At 41.0% G+C, this 25,366-nt stretch overlaps 1 protein-coding gene across 1 annotated transcript in view; it reads right to left on the bottom strand.

Annotated features, from left to right (window-relative positions):
* Positions 1 to 25,366, bottom strand: part of ACER3 (alkaline ceramidase 3) — a 67,707-nt gene that overhangs the window by 26,928 nt on the left and 15,413 nt on the right. The window contains exons 2-4 of the mRNA XM_061990339.1: positions 15,794 to 15,904; positions 6,338 to 6,390; positions 1,057 to 1,109 (exon numbers count right to left, since the gene is read on the bottom strand). Of these exons, the coding sequence (XP_061846323.1) occupies positions 1,057 to 1,109; positions 6,338 to 6,390; positions 15,794 to 15,904 (217 nt within the window). The remainder of the gene's footprint in view (positions 1 to 1,056; positions 1,110 to 6,337; positions 6,391 to 15,793; positions 15,905 to 25,366) is intronic.

Raw genomic sequence — 25,366 nt, 5'->3', positions numbered from 1 at the left:
GAGTAACCATGGCACAAAATAAGCATGATTATTTTCCTTACAGATTTTTAAAGCCACCTCTCATCCTTTTCACCAATCACATTCGAATCAGACAAAATGAATGCAAAGGCAATTTCAAGGAGCTTGGGAGCTACAATGGAAATATTTCCACTAACAGAAGCATTGTGATTCTGGTCCTGAGTTTGCACAAATCACACTAACGTGTCAATCACAAACTGATGGTAATTTCCACAGAGGTGGCTTTAGTCCCCCAGCATCCCATCTCCATTGCAAAGCACCAGCAATCTCCATCAACAACATCATCATTCTCAGTGGCTGAATATTTGGTACATTGAAAAGCAAAAAAGACAATTTTTTGGTCTTTTTGTCTGCAACAATTTGATTTATCATTTGTATTTTCCAAGTGACGGAACAAATCATGTGAAATCCAGGCCTTGTGGCAACAGGCAAGAAAAAAAATCCCAACTTACAGTAACTTCACTGCTACATTGCTGCTCAAATTAAATGGGAGAAACATCCTGGCACAGCATTAAGCTGTCATGTATATCTCAAGGCACTCTCCACAAAATATGCACTCAGCTCTTCAGAAACTCTTTTTTTTTTTTCCCCTTTAATTTTCCAGATGACTGGAAAGCACATTTAACCAGAAATCTGAAATTTGCATTTGGAGCCAGACAACATCTTGGAAATAGAGCTCAAATAAATTACAATGTTTGTAATTTGGTAGGCGTGACTGAAGTTGATTTTATTATGTCTGCTGTTTACATCCCAAGTAACACTGAGCTTTGGCTGTGTACTACACAACCTCTTCAACAAGAGTGACTTTTTTTTTTCCACCCTGCTAAACAAACACTGCTAAAACATCTCTAAATCAGCAAAAAGTAGGACTAAAGCCAGCCTAATGCTCTACTGGCCAAGTCATAATGGTGTACTGTTGCAAAACTGAGATCTCACTGAAATTATTAGAAGCTTCAAGCTTCAGCCTCCACAGGTTGTACATTTCAAAAGTATTTCATTAACAGACAGAAAAAAAAACCCGGTGTAGCAAATACTTACAGGCAGTAGACAAACACACAACAACTGTATATCATTGGCAGTTCATCCAACAGCTACAAAAAGCAAAGACAGCAAAACATGAAAACTACTTTTAACTCATGCACTTGTAGAAGTTAATTAAGGAGAGAGAAAGCTTAGAAAAACAGGAGGTTTTAAGTCATTTGGATAATCCACCTTCTTCTGTAATTCAGTATGCAGATCAGTCACCTTCTATTCAAGTACTGAGGAAATAAGTTATTACTCTGAGTCTTTTGAGTGCTATACTCCATAAAAAAGCTCAAGCCTTCAAAGAATTGTTCCATTTTCCCTCTTCATACCTCTTAAAACATGTATAAGAATTAGTTTTGTAAAGTCTGAATAAGACCACCCTGTTTATAGCCTGCTCAATGCAACCACCAGCATTTTCTTCCTCTGTACAAACTTCACAGAGAAACTGAAACATCTTTTTTCCCCCCATAACATAAACCACAACTTTAGCCCACCAGAATGCACCTTGTTATGTGCTTGTACATTTGCTTCCCAATCCTGGAAGTTCCTCTTAATTCACAGATAGGTTTTTGGGGTTGGTTTGGTTGTGGGGAGGTTCTTGGGGTTATTTTCCTCCCCTCAAATGATGATGTTTTATTGTTTAAATATTGTCTTAATACAATGGTTTATTGGCTTAAATATTTTGTCATACTCTGGGAGAAGACTGGTGAGTTACCTGCCACCTTATGGAGTTGATTAAAATTGTAATCACAAGCAAGGTGACTTCTGAAGAACAGGTACCCTCAAAACTACCACTTATTTATTATTAGAGGGGAAAAAAAACCCCAAAATCATACCACCATTTGCTCCTAAAACTTCTCAAAGAACAGTAACAATTTTCTCCTCATAAATACATAAATAAACTTACCTCCTCCTGCAAAGGACTGGAAATCATGAAATTGCCAAAGCATACAAATGGATTAATGAAGACTCACTGATTTCCACTATGTTAAGCAAATGTTAAGACTCTTAGCCTTTTTACACTAGATTTCATTCTCTCCCAAGAAAAACAAGAACTGGATGGAAACAAGATTCTGCTCCTTTTCTGTCATCACCCTGAAAGTTGTTGATGGCTATGCCTGCACAGAAATTACCTTCCTACTCTAGTATAGGCTATTTCAGTTTACAACCATGTTTTTATGAATAATGAGACACATTTAGAGCAATGGCAGCTTACACAAGCCCTTTGATATGCCCAGCCTCATTCTGCTTGGTTTGGGAGAATTTTTCTAACTGCAGAGGCAAAAATATGCTTTTACTTGTGAAATTTTATATTGGGGGGGAACTAATTCTTTACATAAGGAGTGAGATCATAGAATTGTTATGGTTGGGAAAGACCTTTAAGATCAACAAGTCCAGCCACTCATCTCACACTGACAGATCTATCACTAAACTAAACCATATCCCTCAGTACTTCAGGTGCACAGCTTTTGAATATCTCTAGGGATGGGGACTCCACCACCTCCCTGAGCAGCCCGGTCCAACAGGTGTTAATCATAGAATGGTAGGGGCTGGAAAGGACCTTTAGAGATCATCCAGTCCAACCCCCCTGCAGAAGCAGGGTCACCTAGATCAGGTCACACGGAGGGACATGTCCAGGTGGGTCTTGAAGAGCTCCAAGGAAGGAGACTCCACAAACCCTCTGGGCAGCCTGGGCCAAGGCTCCCTCACCTCACAGTGAATGAGTTTTTTTCTTATATTTAAGTGGAACTTTTTGTGTTCCAGCTTCATCCCATCACCCCTTGTCCTGCTGCTGGCTACTATAGAAAAAAAGGATGTCCCAAGCTCCTGACACCCACCCTTTAGATATTTATAAATATTAATAAGATCTCCCCTCAATCTCCTCCAGACTAAACAGCCCCAGGTCCTGCAGCCTTTCCTCATATGAAAGATGTTCCTGATCATCTTGATGGCCCTGCACTGGCCTCTCTCCAGAAGTTCTCTGTCCCTCTTGAGCTGAGGAGCCCAGAACTGGACACAGGACTCCAGATGAGGCCTCACCAGGGCAGAGCAGAGAGGGAGAAGAACCTCCCTTGACCTGCTGCCCACATTCTTCTTGATGCATCCCAGGCTGCCATTGGCCTTCTTGCCCCCGAGGGCACGTTGCTGGCTCATGTTTAGCTTATTATCAATCAGCACTCCCAGGTCTCTCTCTGCAGAGCTGCTCTTCAGCAGGTCACACCCCAGCCTGTACTGGTGCATGGGGTTGTTCCTTCCCAGCTGCAGGAACTTCATGAGGTTCCTCTGTGCCCAAGGTTCGTCTTGGTGAAAAAGTTCTTCCTCATCTCCAATCTAAACCTCCCCTGACACAGCTTGATCCATTTCCACATGTCCTGTCATTCATCACTAGAAAGAAGAGATCGACTTCCACCTCACTCCAACTCCCCTTCGGGTAGCTGTAGAGAGTGCTGATGCCTCCTCTCAGCCTCCTCTTCTCCAGGCTGAACATCTCCAGCTCCCTCAGCTGCTCCTCATAAGATCTGATTTCTACACCCTTCACCAGCTTTGTTGCCTGTCTCTAGACATGCTCCAGCACCTCACTGTCCAGGATGTATCATCCTGGCATGAACTATCAGTTTTTTGTGGATTTGATCATAGACACCTCAGGAAATGTTTCACAATACTGCTAAACAGATCTACTGACCAGTTGCCACTGAAAGGCTACATCTTGCTGCTTCACCCACACTCTTCTCGAGTGAGGCAGTCGTGCTCATCCAACCCACGATGAGCTACTGCCAGTAGCTCATCCAGCACACAACTAGCCTTGCAGAAAAACATCTAAATCCCTGAATCCATGCTTCCTAGAGCCAGCAATCACAACAGGTAGCACAAAGACAGGAGCTGGAACATAGGTGTCAGCTGAAGCTAAAAGGCATGATAGGTGGCATCTTGTCATCACATTAGTTTATCTTTGCTGTGATGCCTTGGAGAGGAAAAAATAGAAGTAATATCTGATTTCAGCTTTAGACTAATCATATTTATAAGTTCAGTGATATACTTTACCAAGTTTGATGGGAATTTGCTGCAGGATTAATCCAGGCAGCTCTTTAAGAGCATGGGTCATTTAAGGCCTCATAAAAGAAAAGAGGGAAGGGAGGGAGGAAGAATAGGAAGTACAATATAGCAAAATTTTTCTAATGTGGACAGCTGGTTACACTCTTAAGTTCATCTGCTGGCAGCACCTCAGGGACATAACACTAACATCAAAGAGCCTCTCACATTCTCCTAGTTAGAATTTGCTTGCAAAAGACAATGGCTTCTGTATTAAAGGAATTAATGCTTCCAGCATGTCTGCACAAAGAAACATGGATGGAAGGAAACACAGTGAGACTGATTTCACTGCTTAAATCAGCATTTTGGATTCTTGAGGAATGCACAATCAAGCAGATTCCCATGAAAATAAAAGAGAGGTGATTGCTTCAGAAGTATTCTAAATAACTGCTTTCAAGGTGAGAAGCTTTCACGTTTCTTTTAATTAAGCAATCTGAACAGATCATTTACAGCGTTAAGATTTTAAACATATGCTAAAAACCCTCTTTGAACAGGTATCAATACTAACTTTCAATCATAACAAGAGATAAAATGAATGGGAAAAGATGACTTACAGGTTGAAATATTTCCTCTATGGTGATTCATGAACTAGCAATCAGTCATGACGGGCCACTTACGTATTTCACTTGGCTGCCAAAATAATAAGTGTACTTTCTCTACCTCACATTAAGCCTTTTACATCAGTTGGAGAGATGATGCAAGACTTCCTGCTCCTTTCTCATCTGCTTCTGCCCACCCCTTACCACAGTTCATAGGCCTGATGCAACACCAGAACTACACGGTAAGAAGAATAAAAGTGACTTGGATTCAAACATTCTCTATAACAACATTCTCTATAACAACAAACATTCTCTATAACAACATTCTCTATAACAACAGAACCCAAACCGTGTAAGAATGTTTGAAACCTGGATCACTGTAAGAAAGAGGATCTGAGGGTTAAGAACAAGCAGCTGAGAAAAGAGATATGAAAAGGTAGAGATTTGAGGCAGTTTCACCACTGAAGAGAATGTAAGTAAATCACACTTCAGTCTGTGAGGGAGAGGGGAAATGGATCTAGAAACCATGTGGTGGCAACAGTATGCTCCATTGGAGACTGAGAGTCTCCAGCACATGCCAGACATTCAAACAGAGCATTATGAAGGCAAAACCTTAAAGTATAAGACATCTAAATTTTGATGTCCACATGCACACTGTCTCAGGTCCCTTTATGATCAGGGGCTCAATTCAGTTGGCACAGCACAGGCACTTAACGCCATCTGAGACGCTCTGTCCTCTCCAACGCACTCATCCAAGCCTGGCAGATGTGACACGAGGGTCTAAGAGACCTGCAGCGTTGTGGGATGGCAGCTGGAGGCCAGACAGAACACTCACAGGTCTAAAATGACACTAAACAGCTGTGTTCAGAACAACAAACATTATACAAGTTAAAACTGCCAAGGGAGTCTGGAAAATGATTCAGCACAACTGACAGGCTCTCTCAACTCCACTGAGTTTACTGTATGTCCATTCCCTGTGGTGGGAGAACAGACTTCCAGCACACACTTTTAAATGTGGACTTCTTAATTTTGAACTGAATCCCACTTCACTCTGACTTGAATTCAAAGATGAATTTCTTTAATCTTCTCAGATTTAAAAAAGGACAAAAGGACAAGACTCCTTGTGTCCCTTTAGAAAACTATCAAGAGTAAATCCTTATGCCCAGTGACTTACCACAGAATGCTACTTGAAAATGAGAGAGAGACTCAACTATTGCTACTCCAAATACACAGACTTTGGTATTAATGCTACAGGTACATCTAGAAAATACAATAGAACACACTAAGATCCAAAAATGGAAATAACAACTAACAGTAACTCTAGTCCAACACTGCTTTCTGTTAAGTCAAAGATGTAGGAATTTTAAAGTGACTGGACTAAAAAAATAACATCATTTCCCAAAGGATAAAGTGTCTTTTACTGATGTAAGCAATTGATTATAGCTCTTATTTTAGATATAAGAATATACTCCTGTATATCTATCAGTGGAAAATATCTAATGAAACAAGACCTGTGCTATTCTCTTGTTGAGAACAGGACTCATGTACAATGATACTTCAGGTAGATTAACTCGTGTTATACAAGTTTCATCTAGTCAAGAAATGGCAATGTGACTGTACACTGAGACACACAAAGTGAATCACAGATACTTATCAATACTCACCTGCATTTCATACTTCAGGGTCATGTGGAAGCACCACGATCCCAATCCAACAGCTGAAAACACATCAAAACAATAGTTAAAATAAAAGTCTTTTCAGGTACATTAACTTAAATCTGTGAACTTTACTGGGGGAAAAAAAATAAGACATCAGAATCTCACTTCAGGGCCAAAACCCCAATTTTCCACAGCCTTCCACTTTACACTTTAGTCACTGGAGATGTCCTTGAATTTATGTTTTTTGGAGGTGGGTGTCCTCTTTCCCTCTTCTCAATACTGTCTCCTGGGGACTGGTGTAATCACAGAATCTCAAGGGCTGGAAGGGACCTGGAAAGTTCAACCCCCCTGCCAGAGCAGCACCACCTAGAGTAGGGCACACAGAACTCATCCAGCTGGGATTGGAATATCTCCAGAGAAGGAGACTCCACAGCCCATCTGGGCAGCCCCTTCCAGTGCTCCCTCACTTCAACAAGGAAGAAATTCTTCCTTGTGTTTCTTTGGAACCTCTTCTGTTCCAGCTTGTACCTGTTGCCCCTTGTCCTATCATTGGCCATCACTGAGCACAGCCTGGCTCCATCCTCCTGACACACATCCTTTACATATTTGTAAACATGAATGAGGTCACCCCTCAGTCTCCTCTTCTCAATCTCAATAACAACAGAGCTGGAAGGAATCCAGAATGGATGGAACACTATCACTCTATTTCTTTTCTTTTCTTCTTTATTTTAAGTACATGAAGATTTATCTGTCTCAACACTCCTATAATGCAAAGCATCATTCAACTGCTGGTACTCTTGAGACTGTGATATTCTTGCTTATTGTCCAGTTTGAAAAGGTAAATTTTACAAGGACTTGTTTTGTCAGCTGTATAAGAAATGAAATGCTGCAATAACTCAGAACTAGAAATTTAGAGCAAACAAACAAACCCCACACAGTAGGGATCCATTTTGTGAAACATCCTAATTTGAGTCTCCTTCATCGAATCACAGAATTTTGGAAGCTCATCTTTCTCTGTAATGATTCTTATTCAACATACTTTATTTTTAAACTCTGAATTTACTTCTGAAATTGTATTTTGAGATACATGCTTTGCCTAGACACAGCTTTTTCAGTTTGGGAAGATGTTTCTTGCAAGTGAGGGTTCAATATTTAAAGCAAAGCTGGCAATGTCTCATTCTTTACTTTGAGTCGTTATCAGTTAACCACTGTCATTAAGCAACAGCTCATTTTTATTTTGCAAGAAAAAGTACATTCCATGTCTTGCCTTCCTTCAGGAAATGATGTTTTACCTCAGATTCTAGTTTCAGAGAAAGTCTAGTCCCAGAGAAAGTCAACCCAATGTACCAGCAGAGACTGGGGATTGACCTGCTGGAGAGCAGCTCTGCAGAGAGAGATCTGGGAGTGCTGGTTGACAGTAAACTAACCATGAGCCAGCAATGTGCCCTCGTGGCCAAGAAGTCAATGGCAGCCTGGGATGCATCAAGAAGAGTGTGGGCAGTAGGTCAAAGGAGGTTCTTCTCTGCCCTGGTGAGGCCTCATCTGGAGTACTGTGACGAGTTCTGGGCTCTCCAGCTCCAGAGGGACAGGGAACTGCTGGAGAGAGGCCAGTGCAGGGCCACCAAGATGATCAGGGGACTGGAACATCTTCCTTCTGAGGAAAGGCTGCGGGACCTGGGGCTGTTTAGTCTGGAGAAGAAGAGACTGAGGGGGGAATGTAAATGGTGAAAAAACTCTTTCCCTGTTAAGGTGAGGGAGCCCAGGCCCAGGCTGCCCAGGGAGAGTGTGGAGGCTCCTTCCTTGGAGGTCTTCAAGACCTGCCTGGACATGTTCCTATGCAACCTGATCTAGATGACCCTGCTTCTGCAGGGGGGTTGCACTGGATGATCTCGAAAGCTCCCTTCCAGTCCCCAACATTCTATGATTCTAAGCAACTTGCACTTAAGACCTGATCTCTGGGTAGTGCTGCTGTGCTTTTCTACACAGAACAGCTAGATTTCAGCGATGCACAAACAGAGCTCCATCTAGCAAACTGTGCATTTCATAAAGGATTCTCCCAAGACAGCAGATAGACACATCTGAAGATGGTTTTATGAGGCTATTAGACCAGAATTATGATTATTACATGGACTTTACACCTAAGCATGTAAATTTACCAAAGCTGTAATATTACCACATTTAAAAATGTGTTGCCAAATACTTTAATGTTCTTAGTTCTCAGGGAAAATTAAGCATGGCTGTCTACCAGAACAGAAACAACCACATGCACTTCTGCAAGTTGAGGTTCAATTGTTCTGCTTCTGAGAAACCTTTCCAAAAAATAAGCAACAATTATTTTTTTCACCTTCAATGAGATTTGAATGAGAATTTCTCATAGCCATTTCTCTGTGTATACAGGATATATTAGAACTGCTCAAGAAAAAAAAGAAACCATTAAGGCTGTGATTAAAACAGTACCATCCATTATCCTGGCTGTCACAGTGACTTCAGTAGCTTCATGATCAAACCCTTACAATTTGTAAGGTGTGTAATTTTCAAACACAGCCAAAATGATTGCATAAGCAATTTCAACTGTTTTTAAATTAACAAAATGTGTTGTGTGGGGTTTTTTTTGTTGTTGCTTTGTTGTCGTTGTTAATCTTACAGGGGTTAATAAATCTCAACAATCATCTACTGAACTCTTTCTTTTCCTCCTGGATGATTAGAAGTAGTTCTGGAAAGGAATAACCCCCTGCACCAGTACAGGCTGGGGATTGAACTGCTGGAGAGCAGCTCTGCAGAGAGAGACCTGGGAGTCCTGATTGATAATAAGCTGAACATGAGCCAGCAATGTGCCCTCGTGGGCAAGAAGCCAATGGCAGCCTGGGATGCATCAAGAAGAGTGTGGGCAGCAGGTCAAGGGAGGTTCTTCTCCCTTTCTGCTCCGCCCTGGTGAGGCCTCATCTGGAGTCCTGTGTCCAGTTCTGGGCTCTCCAGCTCAAGAGGGACAAGGAAGGGCTGGAGAGAGGCCAGCACAGGGCCACCAAGATGATCAGGGGATTGGAGCATCTTCCTTCTGAGAAAAGGCTGCGAGACCTGGGGCTGTTTAGTCTGGAGAAGAGGAGACTGAGGGGAGATCTTATTAACATTTATAAATATCTAAAGGGTGGGTGTCAGGAAGTTGGGACATTCCTTTTTTCTATAGCAGCTAGTAACAGGACAAGGGGTGATGAGATGAAGCTGGAACACAAAAAGTTCCACTTAAACATAAGAACAAACTGTTTCAGTGTTGGAGTGAGGGAGCCCTGGCCCAGGCTGCCCAGGGAGGGTGTGGAGGCTCCTTCCTTGGAGCTCTTCAAGACCCACCTGGTCACGTTCCTGTGTGACCTGATCTAGGTGACCCTGCTTCTGCAGGGGGGTTGGACTAGATGATCTCTAAAGGTCCCTTCCAACCCCCACCATTCTATGATTTCCAGACTATATTTCCTTTCCAGCCTTTGCAAAATCTCAGGACTGCTGAAGATATTGCTGTTTCCAGTCATTAACAGCATAACAATTTCTAAGAAGAATAAAACACCGTCTTGCTTTTGTGTAGGAGTCACCCTTGGAGTTTATTTTATTACATAATTTACTATGCATTGGAGAATGGTGCTTTAGCTACATTATGTCACACTAAAATAGTTAATTGAAACACAAAATATTTACAGGGACTCATCATATGGTCCTTCCTGAAATGAAAACCTCTACTGGAAATAGCTGTAATATTGCTTTTGCTGCAGTCTTGACAGAGCTCATGAACACAGTCAAGTCTGTTTGGTATTTAAATGCACTGAGCAGATAAGCCAAGATGTTACATGACTATAAATTCCATGACTAGATTATTTATCAGATGATACTTTCCCTCTCCAGGCTGCATAGAGTCTGTGCTGGTCTGAGATGCTGTCTCATGGCTTAATGCAGGGATAGTGTTTGGTGCTGAAAAGGTTGCAAAGGAAAAACAGGAAACATCTATCAAATGCCAAGGATGACAAGGAAATCTTTATTTCCTCTGCTATGCCCAGAGCACACCTACCTTCTTGTCCCACTTGTAAACAAGGGGCTTAACGTATTTGTGTCCAGGAAGTAGATGTTTAATACTTAAGCTGAAATGTCTTTGCGTGTAGCTTTTACCTGCAGTTCTACAGGCAGGCAACTATCTTTAGATAACACTTCTCACTAACTTCAGGATCAAGATGTTTCTAAGGAATATTTACTTCACAAAAACCATCACTGCAATGGGACATTCTACCAGCTTTGTACTTTTCAAACTGTGAGTGAACACAACCACTGCAATTACATCAATTTTTCAACAGAAGGAACTTTCTCAAACAGCCATTGACCAACTGAGCAAGATTTGCTCCTTATCTCATAAGCAGAAGTTACAGGGTTTATTTCAGGTGTTTCCTTTTGCAAAGCTCCTCAGCTCACCAAAAAGCTGAGAATCAGTTGGGAAGTTCTAGAACCATCTGAAGCAATGTCATTTCCTCTAACTCCTGTAACTCACTTTTCAGAGATGTAAGTCTCAGCATTTTTACACCAGTGAACCTCTCAAGTTGCAGGAGATACACATAAATTATGTACTAAGCACAGAATACACATTAAATCACAATAGCCCTTAAAAAGACTGGAAATGCAAAGTCAGGTTAGGTACTATACATAGACCAGAAGGGTCTTTTTTTGTCCTGCAGCAAACACAACATGTAGTTACTGCCAGTTGATAAAACAGTTGTGTTAGTGATGACATAAAAGCAATGCATTTGCAAACTTTACTTCATACACACTTGTCTCACTATGCTTCAACACTGAGACTTCAAGGCAATAATCATTCTAGAAATAATCTGACATTACCCACGAGATCCAGCTCCATGTATGAACCATATAAACTCTCAGGATTTGAGCCCAAGAGGGACAAATCCCCTATGAACTTTTCAACTTTTAAATGCATTTAAACTGTCCAGGCACAGTATGAAAACATTCTGAAGAATGCAGACATTAGGTATCTACACATGAACTAAGTGTCAAAGCTTCCACTAAAGAGAATGGCATCATAAAGAGGAGTTCAGCTGGCCAAATATAAGGGGATCTTTTAAGATGAGCTGAAGGATTCTCTATGCTTTACTGACTGCAATGGGAGACAAACCCCTCAGCAGGGGCTTACACATGTTTAAGTCTCTGAACCTGGAGCTGAATTCAGTCTATGGTTTCTTACAATGATAGAACTGAAGATAAACAACAATGTACTGCATCAATAAACAGCCAAAAAATGAAATAAGATGAAAAAGCAGAATGAAATGAACAATTTTTATTGAACTAGTTTGCCTTGTAATGGTTTCCTCCTCCAAAGTGTAAAAGGGAGGAGAGACTTGGCTTACTCCAAGGGTATCACTCTACAAGTAAACTTCAGCTGAGCTGTGACTGTTCCCAGACATCACAATTTAACCCTCTGAACTTGCTACAACACTCTGCAACATGATGCTAGCCTGTTCCAACCAGCAGTTTTTCCCCAAGCAGCTCCCAGGCACAGCCCAGCACCCAGAAGAGTCGAGGACCTGTGCCCAGCAGGGAATTTGTATGTGGTCACCTTGTTTTGGAGGCTAAGACAAACAGATGTAGGCCATTCCTCCCTACCTGGCTTCAGGAACATTCCTGAGCACATTTGACTTACTGATGTGGACAATGTCTAAGTACCTTCTCTATGGCTCTCACATAATAAAGAATAAGGGAACTTGATTAAAGGGCTTCTAACAACTACCTTTACAGACACAGAGTTTCACTGGAAATGAAGTTTAGTAAGTTGTTTATGAGTTCCTATGGCTATATAGAAATCCCCCCATTTTGGCACAGCTTGAATGACTGAGCCCTATAAAACAGGCCAGGGAAATACAAACCAGAACAATCCCTCTAAATTGCAATTGAAGCATCTAATAAAGTACATAACTCCATTGACTCTGATTCTTCTTGTCTCCTTAGGCTCCAAACATTCTTTTAATATATGGACTATTTTAAATTGAGACCCTTCCTAGGATATGAACCATTTGGAAATCATAGTTCCCCAGGAAGCAGAAGGAAGTGACGTATGGTAGAACCTGATACAATAGCAGAGCATCAAAAGGAACCATAGAAAACCAACTGCTGCTTCGAAGCAGCAACAGTCTTGACTTGTTCCACCAGCTTCATGAGATGCAACATGCCAAAGAAATTGCTTAGGAGTATTCTTCATAATTTATAGGTTGACAAAATAGTTCTCTAAAGCTTAAAAAAAATCATATCCAGTTCCTACTGAGTTCATTGAGAATGTGCCCTTTGAGCTGAAAAGCAGCAGAAATAAAGGCTGAGAACATTGTGCTGAGAACATTGCTGAGAAGTGCAACTCGGTCTCAGCATCAGTATGAGCAGGGAATTTATTTAAACAGTTATTTAGAAATCCCTCTTGTCTTGCCAACTTTGTGACCTGCCAACTTTTGTGACCTGATCTAGGTGAACTTGCTTTGGCAGGGGGGTTGGACTACATGATCTCTAAAGGTCCCTCCCAACCCCTACCACTCTATGATTCTATGAACTTTGGATCTTGGCATGTATGTGAAATGAGCAGGACTTTCCTAATTCAAAATGCATTTGGTTCAAAGAGGAAATAAATGTCAACAACAGAAGTTGTGATGTATAGAGCGAAGCGCTGAACACAGAGTGGCAAAACACAACGGAACTGACAAGCAGCTGAAAGTCTGGAGGCATCTAAAAGAAACAGCTGATTTGGATCAAAATAATGTCTAGAAACAACAGTTCTGATGTTCTCAAATGCCAACAGATTGAATGTCCGCTTTGACAGACGTCTCTTAATAGCTTGTAAAATCTCAGTACTTATCAAACTTGTTAAAACCTAACTAAAGTGCTCTCCCTTCCACTCCCATCTTCAGAGCAGAATTGTTAAAGAATTTCTACGTTAACAAAACAGTTCTTAGACACTTAGTCAGAAGCTCTGTTCTGTGGTCTTTAATGAAGCATGGTGCAGGCTTCCAGACCTCCATCAGGGTTTTGTGTTAAATTCACTATCCCTTTACAAAGTCTATACATGATTGTTACTATTTCAGTAAGCAGTGAAATCTGTTAATAAATAAAATTACTGTAAGGGAAATAAACCCCCTCTGGTGTTTTCTTACAAAAAGAAATGTCTGTACACTTAACTCTGTCTCCACTTCAGCATCCCTTCTCATTCTGTCACATACACAGAAGGAATGTCAATGTGCCTGGCACATTTCAACTGTATGTAAAAGTTTATCTTCTCATGTGCTGCTTTTATTCTGCAGCAGAACAAATGTAAGGAATTTTGTGATTCTAAGTTCCCAATTTTTCACTATGAAACTAGAAAGATGTAAAGGAATATAGAAAGCTTTAAACTGCTGTAAAACAGTCCAGCGTTATGAATACTGAGGCGGGGATGAACTGGAGGAGAAATGTTTTTAGGAGTGACATCTAATGTTAGGTTCCAACATATGAGATGAAAAATCAAGCCATGCAAGTGTTTATCACTTCAGACAGGAGTCAAAGGCATCCCAGGCACAGATGAGCAGAGCCTAGCTGGAAATCAGGACTGCCCTCCAGCACTGCTGTCAAACAGGCAGGCTGAGCTCCCCTTCATGAATAGCAAGAGGAATATAAAACCGAAGTCCCTGATATTTATTATGATCAGAGATAGATTTTTACATCTTTTTTTAAAACATTTTGAACATTCAACAGTATATGAGAAATGCTCACTCAGGGCAGCTGTGATGTAACAGTCTGACATTCTGGTCAGATAGCTTCACACCTTGTCCATCATGTCACTGACAGTGATAATCACAAGTTATGGGAAGTTTAGACTGAGTCTCAAACAGAGTTTTACTTTTTTGTTTGTTTTTCATTTTAAGGGAATGGCAGTATAGGATATTTGATTCAAGAGCATACAAGGAATCAACAACAGCAAATGCTCACATAGAGTTTCTTTCCCTGGCTTCTTAAAAGGAAACCCTGACCTTCAAGAATTTCATCTGTCAAACTATTTTATACTGAGACAAAGATGACCATCAAACACATTAAAAAACCCTACAAGTGGCTATAGAGGTGTTCAGACACAATAGAATCATAGAATGGTAGGGTTGGAAGGGACCTTTAGAGATCATCCAGTCCAACCCCCATGTAGATGTAGGTTCACCTAGATCAGGTCACACAGGAACGTGTCCAGGTGGGTCTTGAAGACCTCCAACGAAGGAGCCTCCACACCCTCCCTGGGCAGCCTGGGAGGCTGGACACGTTCCTGTGTGATCTGATCTAGGTGGAACCTGCTTCTGCAGGAGGGTTGGACTAGATCTGTAAAGGTCTCTTCCAAACCCAACCATTCTGTGACTCTATAGCAAACACAGAAATCCTGTGAAAACTACTTCAAGACCCAACTGGCATCTCTGACCCATCATCATCTTTTCTCATAAGGAGCAGGACTTCTAGTGCATAATTAACATTTTAAAGGAAGTTGGTTCTTCTCTAGATTTTGCTATTTTAGAAAAATCCCACACTGCTCTAAGTTCACCTATGGACAAATGACATGTTGCTCTTCCATCCTTGCTAAACTTCACAGATTTGACAGCAGTTAGGTTGTTGGTTGATGTATGCCAAAGAGGAACAGAAAACAAATTCCAACCCATGAAAGAATTCTCTTCCAGTTCCTTCAAGATCTCAGCCATTTCATAGAATCATAGAATGGTAGGGTTGGAAGGGACCTTTAGAGATCATACAGTCCAACTCCCCTGCAGAAGCAGGATCACCTAGATTAGGACACATAGGAACATGTCCAGGTGGGTCTTGAAGACCTCCAAGGAAGGAGACTTCACAACCCCTCTGGGCAGCCTGGGCCAGGGCTCCCTCACCTCAACAGTGAAATAGTTTTTTCTTATGTTTAAATGGAACTTTTTGTGTTCCAGCTTCATCCCATCACCCCTTGTCCTGTTGCTAGCTACTGTAGAAAAAAGGGATGTCCCAACCTCCTGACACACACCCTTTAGATATTTATAAATGTTAATAAGATCTCCCCTCAATCTCCTCCAGACTAAATTTCTTGTATTACTGTTCCATACAAATGTCACAAAAGTACTAATGTAGTGAAATTGTTTGGAAGTAGGACAGACAAGACATCTGTAAATCATCTTCAAACGACACAGTAAGCTAAAACACACTGAATAGGACTTAAAGAAGAATCACTTCAAACATCTCAAAGTTATATACTGAATTCTAACTTCACGTCTTTCCAACAAATAACAATTTTCTATAAACATTAACAAGTATAATAAATGGAGATCTGTGCTTCCCACACACAGGATTTGGAGTTAACTACTTGGTTTATTACTATTTGTACATTGTTCTGTGTATGTCTGAGCTTTCTTTATAACCAAACAGCAAATGAAGTTTTACACATACCTGTAAGACACAAATATGCAGCTAAGTATCGTTTTTCAAGGCCATCTTTATAGGTCTGAATCGCACCATAGACTGGAGGTAGAATGAAAATCAGGTTACTCACTGTGTTCCCTGCAGGACAGAAACCAAAAGCACAGATTTAGAATTGGATACTGTGTACTTTAAAACAATAAAGCTGCATTCCATCATTAAAGATAGGTTCAATATTTTTCACCCAGAAAGCTACAACTTTTCTGAAGCTGTTTCCTGCTTTCACACACAATACAGAGTTAAAACACAACACAGAGTTAAATTCTGGTACAATATAGGTAGCTACTTGAAAGCTATGAACATTTTAACTCTTTTGACTTTTTCTTTCACATGTTTGAATAGTAATAGAATATCAATTTAACTACAAAGTGTGACTCAGATGGTGCTTACTTCCCTGGCAGGAGGCAGAAAAATAAGGTTACCTTGGTTGTACAACTCAAGAATTAAAACTGAGTTCCTTAAGGATATATAAGCCCCAAGTAGTTCAAGCTTGTATTTTAAGAAGGCTATTTGTTTGCTTTGGATTTTTTTCCTTAAACCTATTCTTGGAACTCTCTCCTCCACACTCCCTTCAGATACTTTAAGGTCACTGAGTGACTCATTCCCAAATGAAACCATTTCAGTTTTTACTACTAGTGTGCAAATGCACAGAACAAACCACATGGGATGCTACATCACAGGTCACAATGTAAGAACAAAGACTGTTAAGAGGGTACAATAAGGAATTACAGTCAGAAGTCACTATTTATCAGCACAATAGGCAACTACCAAGCTTATCAAGAGTCTGGACTTCATAAAGACACCACTGTTCTCCATCCCTCCTGCCAAAGCTGGGATGCAACACAGAGAAATCATAGAACAACAGATTTGTTGAGGTTGGAAATGCCCTTTAAGCTCCTCAAGTCTAACTGTTTCCCCAGCACTGCCATGGCCATCACCAAACCACGTCCCTCAGCCCCACAGCTCCATGGCTTTGGAATCCTTCCAGGGATGGGGATTCCCTGGCAGCCTGTGCCAGGGCTTGGTAATTCTTTCAGGGAAGAAAGTGTTCCCAACCTCCAATCTGAATCTCCCCTGGCACAACTTGAGGTCATTTCCTCTTGTGCTGTTGCTTGTAACTCAGGAGCAGAGACTCACCCCTCCCTGGCCACAATCTCCTGTCAGGGAGTTCGCTACAGTGAGGTCTCCCCTCAGCCTCCTGTTCTCCAGGCTGAACACCCCCAGGGCCCTCAGCCCCTCCCCATTCGACTTGCTTCTTCAGTGCCCTTCCTACGACACAGATCAGAGAAAGAAAGAACAAACCAAGAGTTCAGTTCTCATATCAGAGGGCATGATGACTCTTCCAGCACTGGGGAAGATGAAGGTATCATTCTTTTTTTGCTTTAAGTCTACTCTCCCACTCTGATTTAGATGTTTTTCTTTTCAAACTGTCCTGGCCTATGCAAAAGTATGAATGAAATGCTGAGAAGCCCAAGTGAAGCATAAGGAGATGGTACATTTCCTAGCAGAAGGGATGCAGATTCAGCTTTTTAACCTAACTAAAAATCATAATTGTGAGAATAGATGTTATGTAATGGGATTAAAGTATAGGCCATTTGGGTAAAAGAGCAAATCTATTCAAAAAGACAGAATGCCACTTCCAGAAATTAAAGTGCACATTTTTACATGCCATCAGGCAATGATATGTAAAACTTAAACACTACTTTCCAACTATCTCAATGAAAAGTACAACATAGGAGGCTATGGAGAGTCCAAATAATCCTCTTTCTGTTAATCTTTTTATTCAGTAAAAATTCTCAGGAGTTTCACTTTCTAAAACAAAGAACAAGACTGTGCAGGCCAGGTCTGAATCACTCCCCTAATTCAAGCACCTGGTTTTCGGGATTCCCACTTCACAAGATCCATCCCAAAGAAAAGTGAAATCTACCACACCAAAAGTTTACAGTAATATTTATATAATATTGAGTAAGTTCTCTTGAAAATGGACATAATTGAGCTGCTTTAGAAAGCAGAAGGTTTGCTATCCAGACTACAGAGCCTTTACTGTACGTTCTGGGAACAGAAATTCCTGCTTTACAGGTTTACTGAAAATTCAAACTCAAATGGAACAAAAGGTTATTTCAGAATACATAAACCAAAAGTGTAACTACTTAACTTGAACAAGTTCACTCTTATAAATTCTCAGAGCAGATTCAAATCTCAGTTTGAGACACTCTTCTCATAGAATCACAGAATCTTGAGGGCTGGCAGGGACCTCGAAAGCTCATCCCAGTGCAACCTTCCTGCTAGAGCAGGACCACTTAGAGTAGGACACACTTGAATTCAACCAGGTAAAAATCACATGATTTTTATCAGATCTTCTTTAAATCATCTACTTGTTGATTTAACATCTTCTTCATAGCCATAAATTTCACTTAGTTGTATCAATCAAAGCAGTGATGTGTCAGAGACCTTACTCTACTAGTCAGCTCTGAAGTAAGTTCCTCCCAGCTGAAATCAAAACAGCTCTGCAAAGACATACAAGCTTATACCAACACAAAAGGCTTCTTCTCAAGCTTAAATTCTTTGGGGAATCATTAACCTTTTACCACACTCCCACAGTGTTGCAGTGGGCAGTGATTCATTTTCAGTGGATATCAGGTTTGCAAGAAATCCACTAAAAATTACTATTATGTGGTACACTGACAATTCCGTTGTCTTCCCACAAATCACACAAAGATACCATCCAGCCTCAAAGAGTACAGTAAAGGCCATGTAGTATGGATAGCAAATCTGCTTTCTAAAGCAGCTCTCAGTTCCATTTCCAAGAGAACTTATTAGACATTATAAAAATATCACCATTCAAAGTCACTTCATCCTGAAACTGTCAAAAACCTGGCAAAGAGTCAAACCCAAAAACACCAAACAAAAGAAATGCCATGATGTTTATCCACAACTCGAGGGTACGTGACTGCAGAAGAGAGTTGCAGCAGGATAACAAGCTTCAGATGGATGTAAGAATGCAGAAAAGAGACCCTTCTGTAGGAAGGCAAAGGTTTCAACACTTCCTGTAAAGCTGTAATTACGTTAAATTATTGAAAATTTACGAGCTTTTAATCTAGGACCATCTTGCTGAGAGGAAATGCCGTAGACTTAATCTAGCTCTAAATTCCTGCCACTCCTTCTCTGCACTTTTTGGCCCATATTCTTCAGGACATTTCTAACACAGATTAGGCAAGTCTATTTGTAAAGCAGGCTTATGGAAAGTTGTGCACATTTTTTTACAAAGGGAAATGGGGGCAGGGGAACAATGAAGGCCAGTGGCATGCTGCTAGCAAAATGACTTCTTTCAACAACAACAACTACAAGGCCTCTTTCCAACCCAAGGTCCTTAGGAGTGTGCATTTCATGAAAGTCTAGATAGTCTTTACAGGATTATCCTCACATAGAATAACTTGTAAATTCATTAAAAGGGATTTTTTTACTAATTCCATCAAAAAAAAAAAAAGGCAGTGGGACATGCAGAGAGATTAGCAAACAATACCAAGAAAGGAAAAAAAACAAGTGACACAGCTAGTCTCGTAACTCTGAAGGTTAATTAGCAAACAAGGAAGTGAAACAAGTTCTGAAGGAAATAGATATGGAAGTTGAAAAAGGGAAAAAAGTTCAAACTTTGTCAGGAACATCAGGTTTTTTTCTTGAGTAGATTTTCTCTTTTTGAGGAAAAAAGAACGTAAGAAACCTTTTAAGCAAAACCAGACACTGGAGAAGTTGCAACTGAGGCAGAATGTATACAAAATAATTAAAGAAGAGATTATTGGTTATGCCTGTAAGAAATACAGTGTAACAGAAAATAGATGGAACTGGCTTTAACTCTCCATAGCATTCTTATACTGCTGCACAGTCCAGTGATCTAATTTTTCTTTAGTGCATAAAGACTGCATCTCAGCATTTTATCTTCACTATGTGAACAAAAAGCAGGACTAGGAAGTCATTTCTTCCTTCAGAGGAAGAAACTAATGAACTCACAGAATGAAGTGACAAAAATGGGATTAAATATGATGACCAAGAACATGCCTTCCATGTGATGATGAATCTTTATTCCAAATGTAAGATTAATCTACATGAAGAGGCAGAAAAGTGAATTAAGATTGCATAGTGATTGACCATAAGCCATCACTGCCATCAAATCCCCTAAGTTTATTTCTAGTAGGTGCAGGGAAAATAGTAATGTCTTAATGCAAGTCAAAAGCAGGGTACATGATTCTCTAGATATCAATAAAAGAAAAGAGGTAGCACATCAGGTACAGAGAAGCATCATCCAGATGGGAGTGATAAATAGGAGCTTATAACACTAGAAGGGACAAAAATTGCTTATCTCACCTATCCTGGCAAAACAACAGCTGGATGGAACAAAACTGCACTCTGTAAATATACCATGGGTAAATGCTCCACGGGATGAAAGGGAGCTATTTGAACTAAAGGATAATATTGACAGAACAATAAATAGATATAAACTAACCCTAAATAAATGCAGGTTAGAATTAAGAGGAAAGTTTCCCACTGAAGGAGAGATATTTATAACTGCTTCCCAAAAGAAATGGGCAGCATGATGAACCTACTTGCTTTTAGGGTGAAGTTCAGCAAGCCTAAAAGCCAGCTGACATGATGTGGTGGTTCTGCTACTACTATCACAGTAGGAAACCAGACCATGTTCACAAGGATTGTACATATTACTAGGTGAAGTGCTAAATCAATGCCTGACCATGACCAATGCAGACTGCCTGACTGGCTTTACGTATTTTCATTAAAGTCTTTCGAGACTCTAAAGTCTTTCAAGCAAAACCTGACAAGTCTTTCTTACAATGCATGTACTTTCAGAGTCATCTTCAGGTCCTAGAAATTAGGCATATTATCATAAATGCACAAAGATCTGTAAAAAGACTGACCCCCTCAAAGACAAAAAATATGAACCTAAAGAGAAAATAGTATTTACAGGCAAACACAGGCACAATAGTGCTTACTGTTAAACTCTTACAGTTAGAGAATACACAAATGGGAAGGATCTTACTTTCATCCAATTTCCATTTCTCCAAACATGTAGTTAATTCTAGATTAGAAAGTGATTTCTACTAAATTTGGATGAAGAGTCCAAAGGATAAAACAAGTAAAGTTGTAAATAAGTCAAGTTGTAATAGAACATGGTCATAAAGCAACATGACCCAGGATGTAAAAACATCTGAGGAATACAACACTGGGAGTTAGAATATAGGTGATGTTTTCAGTGCTGGAGGAAAAGTGCTATTAAAAAAAAAGAAGCAAAAATGATCATCTTCAGCTTTTGACAAAGTGACTAATGTGATTTACATAGTGTTATGGGAGCCTTTCTCCCATGTTTGTATATGTAATGACTGCAAGATTTACCAACTGCAAGGATCCTGCCCAATGTTAAAACGTTTTTTCTTTCCCCATCAAACAAATTCAGGCTTTTCACTCTGCTATGGTTTCTAAAAGAATCAAAACCAATAGATATTATCCCCAGAGAGTGAAGAAAAAAATTGCAGTTAAAGCTGACTGTACATGAAAAGCTCATTTAAAATGAGGACTAAACCAACATAGAATCATAGAATGGTGGGGGCTGGAAGGGACCTTTAGAGATCATACAGTCCAACACCCCTGCAGAAGCAGGGTCACCTAGATTAGGACACATGGGGACGTGTCCAGGTGGGTCTTGAAGACCTCCAAGGAAGGAGACAACAACCCCTCTGGGCAGCCTGGGCCAGGGCTCCCTCACTGAAACACTGAAACAGTTTGTTCTTATGTTTAAGTGGAACTTTTTGTGTTCCAGCTTCATCCCATCACCCCTTGTCCTGTTACTAGCTACTATAGAAAAGAGGGATGTCCCAACCTCCTGACACCCACCCTTTAGATATTTGTAAATGTTAATAAGATCCCCCCTCAGTCTCCTCCAGACTAAACAGCCCCAGGTCCCGCAGCCTTTCCTCATATGAAAGATGTTCCAGTCCCCTGAGCATCTTGGTGGCCCTGCACTGGACTCTCTCCAGAAGTTCTCTGTCCCTCTTGAGCTGAGGAGCCCAGAACTGGACACAGGACTCCAGATGAGGCCTCACCAGGGCAGAGCAGAGAGGGAGAAGAACCTCCCTTGACCTGCTGCCCACACTCTTCTTGATGCATCCCAGGATGCCATTGGCCTTCTTGCCCACGAGGGCACATTGCTGGCTCATGTTTATCTTATTATCAACCAGGACTCCCAGGTCTCTCTCTGCAGAGCTGCTCTTCAGCAGTTCAACCCCCAGCCAAACATCCATTACACGTTTCCAGCCTTTAGATACAACTGTACATCTCTGTGAAACAGGAGAAAGGAAAGTGGTTGCTATTTTCTAACAAAGACACCCAAGTTGCAATATAAAGTCAGTGTCTCTAAGCAAAATAAACCAGCAAACAAACAAGATTGAGGCTGAAAATATTCATTTCATTGTCTGAATACACAGTGTTCTGCACAGTCAATTTTAGTACACTTCCTGAATTGTGTAGGTTGGGGTTTTTCCATCACTGCAGGAAGAAAATTATTATAAAAACCAAAGCCTGATGGCATCACACAGAACTTGAATCATTCTTCTTAGTTCCAGAAGGATAAGTAGGTGCTGGAGAGAGTTCAGTGCAGGGTCACAAAGATGATCATCTTCCTTGTGATGAAAGGCTGAGGGAGCTGGGGCTCTTGAGCTTGGAGAAGAGGAGACTGAGGGGTGACCTCATTCATGTTTACAAATACATAAAGGGTGGATGTCAGGAGGATGAAGCCAGACTGTTCTCACTGATGGCAAATGATAGGATAAGGGGCAACGGGGACAAGATGTGATAGGTGAGCTAGCCCAGCTACCCAGCTGGACGGGTTCCAGTGTGACCTACTCTAGGAGGTCTGATTCTGTGATTTCATGGTGTTTGTTTCTGGAATCATATCAAGCAGTTCTGGTGCACACTACAGCTCAGTATTAAAGGGTTTACCAAACTGCAAAGCAACATAATTCAGGCACATTTGAGAGCATAATGATCTACCCTTAAGGACTTTCTACTGAAGAATCACATAATCTTAAGCGCTAGAAAGGACCTTGAAAGCTCATCCAGTGCAACCCCTCTGCCAGAGCAGGACCACCTAGAGTAGGGCACACAGGAACTCATCCAGCTGGGGTTGGGATGTTTCCAGAGATGGAGACTCCACAGCCCATCTGGGCAGCCCCTTCCAGTGCTCCCTCACCTCAACAGGGAACAAGTTCTTCCTTGTGTTTCCTTGGAATCTCTTATGTTCTAGTTTATACCCACTGCCCCTTGTCCTATCATTGGCCATCACTGAGAACAGCCTGGCTCCATCCTCCTGACACTCACCCTTCACATATTTGTAAACATGAATGAGGTCACCCCTCAGTCTCCTCAGGGTCATCCACTGGCCCAGCAGCACAAGAGAAGATGAAACAATAAAAGACAGCAAAGTGTTTGGAAATTTGCACTGGAGAAGAGTAGCCTAACAGCTTAAAGACTGAGGAGGAATCTGTCCTTATAAGAATCTTAACCAAATGTAATTTAGAATTGCTTGCTAAGGTACTTCATAGCTCACCTATCACAGCATTCTAAGAGTCAACAGAGGGATTAATCTGAATAAATTCCAACATTTCCATGCCATATACACTATAGTTGTTATCAACTAATAATATAAGTCAGAGCCTAGGGGAGGTTTCTATCATTGACATTTCAAAATACAAGCATTTCATGATTGTTCAGAACCCAACTACACAGAATCAGCTGGTTTTGGCCACTAACTTCAATCTAGTGCTGTTTTTGCTTATGGCTTATCACCAGGAGGCCAGTATAGCAATAGATTTTCACTTCCACCAGCCATTTTTAATATCTTCCACTTCAAAGTCTACAATAACTGCACTTCAGAGTGTCAGGAAATGAAAACTCCCATCTCCATTTGATATTTCAGAAGGACCTCAAGGGGAGAAAAACGAGTCATTCTGGTGGGAATTTTGCCAATATGTAATTACAAAGCTCCCTACTTGCTAATGTGCATGAAAGATCAATCTAAACTTCCTGTTACTCACTGAAACACAATGCAGTGTTACTCCAGGCTAGAGCACAGGACCAATACTGACTTCAAAAGCTAAAAAAAATAATAAGACACGGGGAATGGGGGTGTTTAGAGCGTTTTAAGAGACAAGAGCCGTTTCTTAACTCCTGTGGCCTCTCCAAATGCTAAGTAAGCCTTGATTTTGTTTACTTGGACATTATTGAAGTTGAAACTTCAGCAACTCAGCAGCAACGTGCATCAGTCACCACATTTCCAACAACAAATTGGGAAAAATACTGCAGGAAACAAACAATGAAGTAATTACCCAACTGTAAAAGCTATGTATGAAAGCTTCCTAAAAATGAGTACAGATAAACAACACTTCAAACTAATGGGTTATTAAAGAGACTATTAGATCTCCCTAGGTATTTAAAATAAAATCAGAAATCTAGAGAGCAAGTTGATATAGATCACAGGAATCTTAAAAAAATTAAAAGACATCTAAAACATCATAGAAAAACAGGATAAAGTGAGTACATTACAAAGGTGGGCTGCATTACTCTAGCTCTGGATAGATGTTGGCATAGTGTTATGAGGAAAAAACTGTAAGGGACAAAAGAGAAGGAAGGGTGAGATCATAGAATCACAGAATGATAAGGGTTGGAAGAGACCTTTAGAGATCATCCAGTCCAACCCTCCTGCAGAAGCAGGTTCACCTAGATCAGGTCACATGGGAACATGTCCAGGTGGGTCTTGAAGACCTCCAAGGAAGGAGCCTCCACACCCTCCCTGGGCAGCCTGGGCCAGGGCTCCCTCACCTCACATTGAAACAGTTTTTCCTTATGTTTAAATGGACCTTTTTGCATTCCAGCTTCATCCCATCACCCCTTGTCCTGTTGCTAGATAACACAGAAAAAAGGCATGTCCCAACCTCCTGAGATACAGCAACCAGGAGTACTACAGAGAAACCAAAAAGAACAGCTGCTTAAACCTTGGCCAGGCAACAGCTACAAGAACACAACATGGAATCCAACAGATTTACATGGGGGAGGGACTGAAAAAAACAATTCTTTGTATTCCTAAAGAAGCCCACTATGATCAGCACTCAGACTGAAACAAGGAAAAGGGAGGTTCTGATAGAATATCCAGAAGTGGCGTTTATTTGGCAGCAGCATCTCCCATAAGCAGCCATGAACTCTGGTTCAGTTTCAAACACGAGTGGACAACGCACCGCAAGATATGCCAAAAAAACAATCCACCATGGGCAAGGAAAGGAAGCAAATGAGGCAGGAACACAGCCTCCCCCTCAACCCTAGCACCAACACAGACACATACCACTAGTGTGAGCACACAGTGTCTCGGCCCCAGCCGCAACAGAGCTTTGCTTCCAGTAAGTCACAGTGCTGGAACAAGGCCAAAACAACTAAAGGCAGCATTGCTGCTGCAGACCTGGTGGCCAGCTGGGAGGTTTTAGCATT

The sequence above is a fragment of the Colius striatus genome, chromosome 1 (genome assembly GCF_028858725.1).
Source record: "Colius striatus isolate bColStr4 chromosome 1, bColStr4.1.hap1, whole genome shotgun sequence".
In the NCBI taxonomy this organism is placed as follows: Eukaryota; Metazoa; Chordata; class Aves; order Coliiformes; family Coliidae; genus Colius; species Colius striatus.
This window is presented reverse-complemented; position numbering and strand designations above follow the sequence as displayed.